The sequence below is a fragment of the Colobus angolensis genome, unplaced genomic scaffold, assembly GCF_000951035.1.
Source record: "Colobus angolensis palliatus isolate OR3802 unplaced genomic scaffold, Cang.pa_1.0 Scaffold355, whole genome shotgun sequence".
Classification (NCBI taxonomy): domain Eukaryota; kingdom Metazoa; phylum Chordata; class Mammalia; order Primates; family Cercopithecidae; genus Colobus; species Colobus angolensis.
This window is the reverse complement of record NW_012116877.1, coordinates 809,715-821,000: the sequence shown is the minus strand read 5'-3', so window position 1 is coordinate 821,000 and position 11,286 is coordinate 809,715. Positions and strand designations below refer to the sequence as shown.

General features: G+C 53.1%; 1 protein-coding gene across 3 annotated transcripts in view; it reads left to right on the top strand.

Moving 5' to 3' along the window:
- Positions 1–10,794, top strand: part of P2RY2 (purinergic receptor P2Y, G-protein coupled, 2) — a 19,826-nt gene extending 9,032 nt beyond the window's left edge. For 2 of the 3 annotated variants that reach the window (XM_011953044.1, XM_011953043.1), the window contains exons 2-3: positions 2,678–2,866; positions 9,002–10,794. In XM_011953044.1, the coding sequence (XP_011808434.1) occupies positions 9,006–10,139 (1,134 nt within the window). In that variant the 5' untranslated portion in view covers positions 2,678–2,866; positions 9,002–9,005 and the 3' untranslated portion in view covers positions 10,140–10,794. Of the gene's footprint in view, positions 1–2,677; positions 2,867–8,867 lie in introns of all 3 variants that reach the window. The other variant, XM_011953045.1, reaches the window with a different exon arrangement.
- The last annotated feature ends 492 nt before the right edge of the window (positions 10,795–11,286 follow it).

Here is an 11,286-nt window from a genome sequence, read left to right as displayed (position 1 = left end):
TAAGTCTTTAATCCATCTTGAATTAATTTTTGTATAAGGTGTAAGGAAGGGATCCAGTTTCAGCTTTCTACATATGGCTAGCCAGTTTTCCCAGTCCCATTTATTAAATAGGGAGTCCTTTCTCCATTTCTTGTTTTTGTCAGGTTTGTCAAAGATCACATGGTTGTAGATGTGTGGTATTATTTCTGAGGGCTCTATTCTGTTCTATCGGTCTATATCTCTGTTTTGGTATCAGTACCATGCTGTTTTGGTTACTGTAGCTTTGTAGTATAGTTTGAAGTCAGGTAGTGTGATGCCTCCAGCTTTGTTCTTTTGGCTTAGGATTGTCTTGGCAATGCAGGCTCTTTTTTGGTTCCATATGAACTTTAAAGTAGTTTTTTCCACTTCTGTGAAGAAAGTCATTGGCAGCTTGATGGGGATGGCATTGAATCTATAAATTACCTTGGGCAGTATGTCTGGCCTTAGTTTTTCTACCTGTGAGATGGATGCAATTACCACCATGACCTCCTCACACTAAGGAAGTACTGAAAAGAGTAAATCCGGGGCCCTGCCACTCCTCTGGCAGAGAACTGAGCAGACAGGCAGAAAGCTGTGGGGCCAAAAAGGGATGGTCAGGCAGCTTCCTGGGAGAGGGCCTGGGCCTTGCAGGGTGGGAGGTAGTGGTCAGGGGCACAGCCTCTGAAGTCAGACAGCCCAGAATGGCTATGCCGTTTGCTAGCTTTGTGAGCTGTGAGGTTATTTAGCCTCTCTGAGTCTCTCAGGATTCAACGAGAAGAGGTATATGAAGTCACCTAACACAGAACTTGGCACAGGGACAGCACTAAACTCTTGGGATGATATAGGTGTCAGATGATAAGGGAGGCTGTCTCTGAGCAACAATATGACCATGGGACTGCTTTTGTTGTGCCTGAGACAGGAATATGAGGGCAAGGGCAGAGAGGATGGGTTTTCTGGAGCAATGGCGGGGACCAGATCAGCCAGGGCCTGAGTGCTAGGTTGAGGAGCTGGGACAGTCGCCTGAAGGCACTAGGGAGCCACGAACATGATTCAACAATACGTGGTTGGATTTGTGTTTTAGGAAACCACATGACCGCAGTGTGAAAGGTGGACAGACAGGGCAGGGGTGGAGGCACAGAGGCCAGTGAGGAGGCTGGTGCTGTGGACTGCGGAAAAACAGGCCTCAGGCTGCAGTGTGGGGACCATGTGGTGCATGTCCGAGGAATTTCACTGGTTGAACTAACAGGACTTGGTGAGTGGTGGGCTACTAGCAGGGTGGAGAAGAGGGAGGTTTTCCAGGCTGTATCAGAGGTTTGAAACCTGGAAAGATGGTGGGGGCCCTTCTCAGAAATGAGAACCACTTGGAGAAAGTGATATTCTCTACTTTAGCCTGTTGAGTCAAGGCATTTTCTAAGGAGGAGGAGACAGGGTGTGCACCTGGGTGCAGCAGGGTGAAAAGGTTGACATTCCCTCACCTTGTCATCGTCTCTAGAGTAGGTTAGCGGGGAGCTACCAGCCCACCGGCCTTGTCAGTCTGAGACCACCGGGCAAGGTGCACTCAGTAAGCAGTGGCCCAGAGGCACTTCCCATGCACACCCCCGCCCTATCCCCAAGTTATTCTTGCAGTGCCCCTATCTCCTCTCCCACATCCCCCCACCCTTGTACTGCACTTCCAGCTTGGGGACCTGGGCTCAGCTGTCACAGGCCCACTCCTCCATCCTAGGGAAATGAAGATGGAAAAAGAAAAACTCAGGAGTTGCATGTTCTATTTCTCCTTTGAGGTATCTGAGGTGCTGGTGGAGGGTGAGACCTGCCCACACAGAGGGTCCCCTCCACCAGGCAACTGTCCCCTCCCTGAAACCCTGTGCTTGGTGTACACAAGGGGCTCCAAGGTGAGACAAAAACCACAGCCAGAATTCGGGAGGGCTGGGCTCTAGTCTTGGTTCTGTCCCTGACTTACTGTGAGGCTTGGGCCTGTTTCCTCCTCTGTGAAACAGGGTTTGGCACAGGAGATTTCTAAATGCAGTTTTAGGCCCTAATGGTCTAGACTCTGTGTGTGTGTGTGTGTGTGTGTGTGTGCGCGCACACATCCGTATGTGTCCACTGCATGTACACCTGAGTGTGACTCTGCATGCCTTTGTGTATCCATGTGTCTTGGTGTGTCTGTGCCAGTGTATGTTCAGGTGTGGCATATGTGTGTTTGTAACACCTATGGAGGAATGCTTAGAGGTAGGAGTGGGGAGGAAGGGAGTCTCTAGAAAGAGACCTAGCTTAGGCAAAAGTGTGTTGGCAGAAGGATAATACAATGCACCCTGGGCAAAGAGGGTATTGACTTTTCCTGCTATGGGGCCAAAGCACAGAACCAGGACCAAGGGAAGGGACACTGGAGGCTTGGAGGCTTGGCTTAACTGTATAGGACATGGGGGAGACCTTCCTCCAGGCAGGGCCACCACTCTGTGAAAGGCAGCCTGGGGAAAGGGGCTGTGAATAACCCATTCCTGGAACACATGAGCTGCGGTTTGGGTGTACAGAGGGCACTCAGACCAGGACAAACACCAGGCCACCTCTCTGCCTCCTTCTGGTTAAGGTTACCACAGAGGAGGTGGCCGTGGCGGGGATTGGCCTGGCTGGGTTTCCATGACCCTGAGACCACGCTTTCTCTACCTCCCTCTGTCTGCAGGAGCCCCTTGCAGCAGCAGCACTGCCTGCCCAGAAAAATGCTGGAGGCTAGGCGTGGCCCCAGGCCTGGGGACCTGTTTTTCCTGTTTCCCGCAGAGTTCCCTGCAGCCCAGTCCAGGCGGGTGCATTCAGGAGTGAGGAACCCAAGCAGGCGCTAAGCATCCTGACCTGGACAGCGGGGGCTGGTCAGGTACGTGTGTGTGGGGGCGGGTGCGCTGGCTGGGAGGTGAGGGCGGGTGCACGTGCTGTTGTGCCTGTGTCTGCCCTGAACTGGCTTAGATCAAGGGGATCCGAAGGCAGGTGCCCTGCTCTGCTCCCTCATCCCAGGCTGTGATGAATTCAGGCTTTGAAGTCAGATAGCTTTAGGTGTCAAGTCTAATTTTTCCAATGCCTGGCAGTGTGACCTTGTACAAATAGCTTAACCTCTATGGCAATATCTACCAAGGGGTGGGGATGGGGGATGACAATGCTGTGTGAAAGCTGCTCAGCCCAGGTCTGGCCCCTACAAAGCAGGGTGGGTGGAGAATCCTAATCAGACTGACCCAGGTTCCGAGCCAGATAAAAACCTGTGGCAGGTCTCAGACAGCCAACCCATCTCCAGAGCGCCCATGTCCGATCCCCTCCCGCTGGCACTTCCCTAACCTGTCCAGAGAAAGGCAGAGTCTCCTGGGCTCCTGTGGCAGTTGAAGGAGAGACAGCCTACGGACATAAGCAGGTTCTAGGTGGGCCAGGACCCCTAGAGGGGCTGGGTTGTCCCCTGGTTACTTAGGGTCAGCAGCTAAGAAACCTTTAAGCATTCTTGTCCTTGAGAGGCCCTCAGAGAAGCAAGTAATTTGTAAGTAATTTGATCAAGGTTACTCCACTGGAGATGGGCTGCAAATCCTATTCAGGTGCACCCCACAGTGGAAGTAGCTGCAGGAGGGAGGTAGTGAACTCCCTGTTTATAAGAGTGTGCAGAGGCTGCAGAGGGCTTGTGCCTGTGTGTGCCTCCTCTGGGCCCCCATAGCCTCTTGTGCTTGATTCATTCATTCATTCATTCATTCATTCTCTCGTTCCTGTAATCCTCCTGTGGTCGGGCCTCCTGCTGGATGATAGGGACAGAGAAAAGCATCAGATGGACCCAGCCTTCAAAGAGCACCTGAAATGTGTTGGGGTACAGGATGGAAGGACAAATTACCAACTGGCTGAGAAACATCCTAAGGGGTGATGGAAGGGAGAGCTTCAGAGATTAGAAGATCCTTTGGGACGTACGATGGAGTGCAGTGTGGGTGGGTTCAGGGAAGGCTTTCCAGTGAGAAAGAACAGAATGAACACAGGCAAGGGAGCCTGGAAGGGTCCTTACAAGGCTTACATCTCCCCTCCAGACTGGGAGTTCCTTGGGGCAGGGCCAGCCAGACCGGGGCGCAACAGGGTTGGTGAGCGTTGGATAGTCAGGTGGAGCCTGGGGCTCCCAGGGGCATCAGTCCCAGGGACATCAGGATCAGGAGAGACAGAGGGAGACTTAAGGGAGGGGGCTGGGAAGTTGGCTGTCCCTCTAAGGCAGGGCTAGGAAAGATGTACTCACAGATTGGTGAGCCAGCCTGCAGAACCAGAGGGCGGGTGGGGTGAGTCTGGCCCAGGGCCATGGTGATGGAGTCCCCAGCTGGCTTGGGAGGGTGGGGGCCAGGATGTCTTAAAACAGGTGGAAGGGTCAGCTCCCTTAGTTTAAGGGAGACAGGGAAGTCTCCACCCCTCATTTCAGTGTCAGAGATTCCACCGTTACGGATTAGCAGGAAACTCTTCATGCAGGGTGATGAGATGTTTATGTTGACTGTGAAGGGAGGTCAGACCTCATCTCTGGGGCAGGAACAGAGCGATGGCGTGAAGGCGAGACTGGGCGTGTGTGTCTAGATCATGGAGGAAGCCCCCTCCCTGTCCAGGTGGGGCAGAGGACCTCCCGGGGACATTTTGGGGCTGCAGTTCTCAAGGCTGGGGGATTTGACTAGTGTCTGATACTTGGGAGGGAAGGAAATGCTTGATGTCACCTGATGTTTTGTGGCAGAGCTAGACTCGAACCTTGGCTTACTGAGACCCAGGTGGGGCTCTGTCCTGGGAGGGAATGTGGCCCCTTCATAGCTCCTCAGTCTCACACAGGGGCCTCTCCTTGCTCCTCCTGCAGCTTCTGTGAGTCAGTGACTCTCAGCTGGCCTTCCAAAGCTCCAGACCTGATGGACCCAGGCTGTGCCCATCCCCACGCTTGCCATGGCTGACACTGAATTCCTCTTCCCCACCATTCCTCCATCAGGGAACAGTCTCCAGAGCCTCCCTCCCAAACATCTCTCCCCTCGCAGGGTCCCTCCCCTTAGAGGGCCCAAGGCCTTCCCCTTCTTGGGTTTCAGTGTCACTCCCCTGGCCCACCACACTCACTTCCACAGCCTCCAGTCAGGACCTCCAGTCCCACCTCCACTGTGGCCAAAGGTTTCTGGAAAAGGCCACCACTAGCTGAATCTTGGCACTCATAACACCACCGTGTGCCTATTGTGTGCCAGGCTCTATTCCAGACATTTCACACAAATGACTCGACCCTCACAGCAGTCCTGTGGTGGAGATTCTAGTAAATGTCCCATTTTACAGCTGAGGAAGCAGAAGCAGTCTGGCTCCAGCGCCCAGGTTCTTAATCACTGGGTTCTCTGCACTGAGGGATAAAGAGCCCTGAGTTCAACAGGTGGAGATGAGGGCCACGAATGAATTCCAGGTAGAAGGAGCAGCAGCAACTAAGGCTGGGAGGGGAGAGTGTTAGGCACATCCAGGAAACTGCAGGTCACAGGGGTTGGGGGAAGTGAGGTTGGCAGAAGCTCAGTTATGAAAACCTCAGGTACCAGACTTGAGGTCTGGGCTTTCTCCTGAGAGAGGGTAGGAGCGGCAGGAGGATTCCAAATAGAGGAATGCTTTATTTGACAAAGGCCACTCTGGATTTTGGTGGGTGGGTGCGTGGGACTGGGCCTGGAGGAGGGAGGCCAGTACAGTGGTTCCAGCAACAAGAGGTAGAGCCTGGAACTAAGTTGGCAGCAGGAACTGTCCTGACCCTGGGTAAGATGGGTCTCAGCCACTTGACCTGCCAGAGCCCCAGCCTCTACCTGTTTCTTCTTAACTTGGCACCACATAAGCTTCTCCTGGCCTTGTCGCCCTGGTTTTGCCCTGGCTCCTGGGGAGCCATCCATGTCCATGGCAGGGGGAACAAGGGTGCAGGCCCACTTGCTTCTGAGTGCACATTTGCTGACAATAGGAGACAGAGAAGATCTGGGAGTCTTGGTGGAAGAAGGGAAACTGGCCGGGCGCCATTGCCCACACCTGTAATCCCAGTACTTTGGGAGGCTGAGGTGGGTGGATCACTTGAGGTCAGGAGTTCGAGATCAGCCTGGGCAACAAGGTGAAACCCCATCTCTACTAAAAAATACAAAAACATTAGCTAGGCATGGTGGCACACACCTGTAATCCCAGCTACTTGGGAGGCTGAGACATGAGAATTGCTTGAACCCAGGAGACAGAGGTTGCAGGAAGCTGAGATCATGCCACTGCATTCCAGCCTGGGCAATGGAGTGAAAATCTGTCTCAAAAAGAAAAAAACAAAAGAAAGAAAAAAAGAAGGGAAATTGAAGGATCTCTACACCCCTCAGAACCCCTGATCTCAACCTCCTGGGCCTTGAACTACCTCTGAGAAGCCAGGGCTGGAAAAGTAGCTCAGGGTCTATGGGAGTGGATGTTGCAGGCCCTGCAGAGTCCCCCAGTCCCTCAGGACTCCAGGATCTAAAATGAAGGGAATTAGTCCGGGCACAATGGCTCACACCTGTAATCCCAGCACTTTGAGAAACCAAGGCAGGAAGATCACTTGAGGTCAGGAGTTCGAGAGTAGCCTGGCCAACATGATAAAACCCCATCTCTACTAAAAATACAAAAATTAGCCAGGCGTGGTAGCGTGTGCCTGTAACTCCAGCTACTCGAGAGGCTGAGACAGGAGAATCACTTGAACCTGGGAGGCAGAGGTTGCAGTGAGCCAAGATCAGGCCATTGTACTCCAGCCTTAGTGAAAAAGGGGGACTCCATCTAAAAATTAAAAATTAAAAATAAATAAATAAAATAAAAATGAAGGGAATTATATGGCCCCAGATTCTCAGGATGAAGAGGACTCACATCTCATCTGTCCTTTCCATCCTCCCAGACATACCCCGACACAGGCACAAGCCTTTCTGCATCCTCTGCTGGAGAGTCACTTGCATACTCCCATAACCAGTGATGCATTCACTACCACCGTCCTACAGCCACTTCCAGGGACTGGACCTGGACAGGAATTGCAACCCATCCCCAGTGGCATGACCTTGACCAAATAACTTACATGATCTGTGTCTTAGCTTCTTGATTGGAGAACTGGGGATGGTGATTGGCCCCCAGAACACATCATAAGGATAAAGTGAAGTAACTTTTTTTTTTTTTTTCTGAGACAGAGTCTTGCTGTGTCGCCCAGGCTGGAGTACAGTGGAGTGATTCTGGCTCACTGCAACCTCCGCCTCCTGGACCCAGGTGATCCACCCACCTCAGCCTCCCGAGTAGCTGGGACTACAGGCGCCTGCCACCACACCTGGCTAATTTTGTGTGTGTATATTTTTAGTAGCGACAGGGTTTCTCCATGGCGGCCAGGCTGGTCTTGAACTCCTGGCTTCAAGTGATCCGCCCGCCTCAGCCTCCCAAAGTGCTGGGATTACAGGTGTAAGCCACCACGCCTGGTCTAAGTGAATAACTTTTATAAAGCAGGCTTAGTAGTAGGGTTTGAAAAATGTTAGCTCTTCCTTCCCCTTCACACTGCTAGAAAGTGCTTCTTTGTGTTTTTCTCAAACTTGCCCACCCAGGACTCCTGCTATGATTTCCAACCTGCCTCCTGGGATGTTAGGCATGTCTTTGTCTTCCAGGCCGGGATGTCTGTCCCCTACCTCCCAGCTGCGAGAGAGCTCTTAACTGGTCACTTGGGTAGGGGTGAGGAGGAGAGGGAGGGGACAAGCTGCTTCCTAGGCACTCACTGTCTGTTGGATGGTCAGTACCCATGGGTGTGTTATATGCTCAGTGGAGACAAGGTTTGGGGGGATACTGATGGTATGCAAAGAGAAACTGGATAGGCATAGAAGAAGCCGCATTTACCACACAGAAGAAGACCCTTTGACCCCCTATCCCCATCTCCACCCCAGATTTCCCTAGACTCTTCGGGGGGGTTACTTCAGGGGGATTCCCTGGTAGCCTCACAGGCTCAGGGGCTGTTGATAGATACGGAAATTGCCAGAATAGAGGAAGATGAAAAAGTGAAGGAATAACTGAAGAGGGAGATCCTTGGAAATACTTCCTCAAATACCAGAACACTAGGCGTGCGCCCAGAGCCTCCCAGAGAGTGGGAAAACAAGCTGGAGAGAACTCTGTAATGCCTGCAGGGGGCTGTTGGATGCCTACTGGCCAGAAATGCCTCTGCAAGCAGTAGGCATTGGGTGTGAAGCAGGGTCAGCCAGCCTTAAAGGCCCCTTCCCATGAACTCAAAATTACCTGCTCTGGCACCCCCAGATCCTCAGATTCTAGGGCTCAGAATCCTAGATCTAAAACTCTGATCCTGAGGTTCTAGAGAAGGATAAGAAAACTATCCCCCCGCCCCCGCCCTCCCCTCTCCCAGAGATGGGATCTTGCTATATGACCCAGGCTGGAGTGCAGTGGTATGGTCACATCTCACTGCAGCCTCAACCTCCTGGGCTCCAATGATCCTCCCACCTCAGCCTGCCAAGTAGCTGGGACTACAGGTGCGTGCCAGCATGCCTGGCTAATTTTTAAAACAAATTTTGTAGAGATGGGGTCTCACTTTGTTGCCTAGGCTGGGCTTAAGCACCTGGTTTCTGCCTTGGCCTCCCGAGTAGCTACGATTATAGGCATGAGCCACTGCACCCAGCTTGAGCTAACTTTTTTTAAAGGTCAGATAGTGAATATTTTAGACTTCACAGGCCATATGGTCTTTATCACAACTACTCAACTCTTTGTAAACAGATGGGTACGGTTGTGTTCCAATAAAGCTGAATTTACAAAAGCAGACTGGATCTGGCTTTTGTACTATAGTTTGTCTACCCCTGTTCTCAAGTTTGACAATTGTGTGATCCTGATATTCATGGATCTCATGCATTCTCAAGGTTCCAAAGCTTGGAGGTTCCAGGTCCAGATCCAAGTCAGATGGCAATGAAAGCCCTGGTCAGGTGGCTGTGTCAGGTCCCCTAGGGGCGCTCCAGCCACAGCTCTGATGGCATCACCCCTCCCTTCCCTGCAGGGCGATGGCGGCAGACCTGGGCCCCTGGAATGGCACCATCAATGGCACCTGGGATGGGGATGAGCTGGGCTACAGGTGCCGCTTCAATGAGGATTTCAAGTACGTGCTGCTGCCTGTGTCCTACAGCGTGGTGTGCGTGCTTGGGCTGTGTCTGAACGCCGTGGCGCTCTACATCTTCTTGTGCCGCCTCAAGACCTGGAATGCGTCCACCATATACATGTTCCACCTGGCTGTGTCTGATGCACTATATGCGGCCTCCCTGCCGCTGCTGGTCTATTACTACGCCCGCGGCGACCACTGGCCCTTCAGCACCGTGCTCTGCAAGCTGGTGCGCTTCCTCTTCTACACCAATCTTTACTGCAGCATCCTCTTCCTCACCTGCATCAGCGTGCACCGGTGTCTGGGCGTCTTATGCCCTCTGCGCTCCCTGCGCTGGGGTCGGGCCCGCTACGCTCGCCGGGTGGCCGGGGCCGTGTGGGTGTTGGTGCTGGCCTGCCAGGCCCCTGTGCTCTACTTTGTCACCACCAGCACACGTGGGGGCCGCGTGACCTGCCACGACACATCGGCGCCCGATCTCTTCAGCCGCTTTGTGGCCTACAGCTCAGTCATGCTGGGCCTGCTCTTCGCGGTGCCCTTTGCCATCATCCTCGTCTGTTACATGCTCATGGCTCGGCGGTTGCTAAAGCCGGCCTACGGGACCTCGGGCGGCCTGCCTAGGGCCAAGCGCAAGTCCGTGCGCACCATCGCCTTAGTGCTGGCTGTCTTCGCCCTCTGCTTCCTGCCCTTCCATGTCACCCGCACCCTCTACTACTCCTTCCGCTCTCTGGACCTCAGCTGCCACACCCTCAATGCCATCAACATGGCCTACAAGGTCACCCGGCCGCTGGCCAGTGCTAACAGTTGCCTTGACCCCGTGCTCTACTTCCTCGCTGGGCAGAGGCTCGTACGTTTTGCCCGAGATGCCAAGCCACCCACTGACCCCAGCCCTGCCACCCCGGCTCGCCGCAGGCTGGGCCTGCGCAGATCCGACAGAACTGACATGCAGAGAATAGAAGATGTGTTGGGCAGCAGTGAGGACTCTAGGCGGACAGAGTCCACGCCGGCTGGTAGCGAGAACACTAAAGACATTAGGCTGTAGGGGCAGAACACTTCGGCCTGCGCAGGTTTATATTGGGAAGCTGCAGGGGACCAGGACTTGTGCAGATTGTACGGTCTCCCCAGATATGGACCATCAGTGACTCATGCTGGATGACCAAGGAAGCCATGACCCCATGCTCCGTCATTTGACAGGGGCTCAGGATATTCGCTCTGTGGTCCAGAGTCAACTGTTCCCATAACCCCTAGTCACCGTTTGTGTGTATGAATTGGGGGAATTAAGTTTCAAGAAAGGCGAGAGTTAAGGTCAGTGACACCCCTGGCCTGACTCTCATGCAAGTAGCTGGCTGTACTGCCAAGGTACCTAGGTTGGAGTCCAGCCTAATCAAGTCAAATGGAGAAACAGGCCCAGAGAGGAAGGTGGCTTACCAAGGTCACATACCAGAGTCTGTAGCTGAGCTACCTGGGGTGGCAGCCAAGTCACAGATTGGCCAGAAAACCCTGGTAAGTAATGAGGGCTGAGTTTGCACAGTGGTCTGGAATGGACTGGGTGCCACAGTGGACTCAGCTCTGAGGAGTACCCCCAGCCCAAGAGATGAACATCTGGGGACTAATGTCATAGACCCATCTGGAGGCTCCCATGGGCTGGGAGCCAGTGTGAGGCTGTAACTTATACTAAAGGTTGTGTGGCCTGCTAAGCTGTGCCTTATTGTGTGCTTGGGGGATGAGGATATGGTGGGGAAGCTTTCACCAGCCACGCAAGGGTCCTTTCTCCAACCCATTCCCTTCTGCCACCTGCCTTCTTACTAGCTGTCTCAGGAGTAGTCTCCTTTCAGGGATCCTCTCTCTAGACCCCAGGTCATTCCCCACTTTAAAGCCAGTTGGCTTCTGTGCCTGACTGTGCTGAGCACAGAGAGAAGTCAGGTGCAGTCCCAGTCCTTGAGATTTCCCAGTTTAGGTGATGGCCAGTCATGTGCTGGTAAATGTTAAACCATTTAACTGGAGCTCTGATTTAACTGGGAACCCCTTCTTTGTAGAACTGCCCAGTTTCATGATGCAAAAGCTCTTATGGCCGAATTCAAACTATAAACATGATGTCAGCTTCCTTGTAAAATTCCTGAAAATTTAACAATTGGTTCTTGGAAGCAGGTACAAGTCACTCTAGCACACCACTGGATAATGCCAAGTGG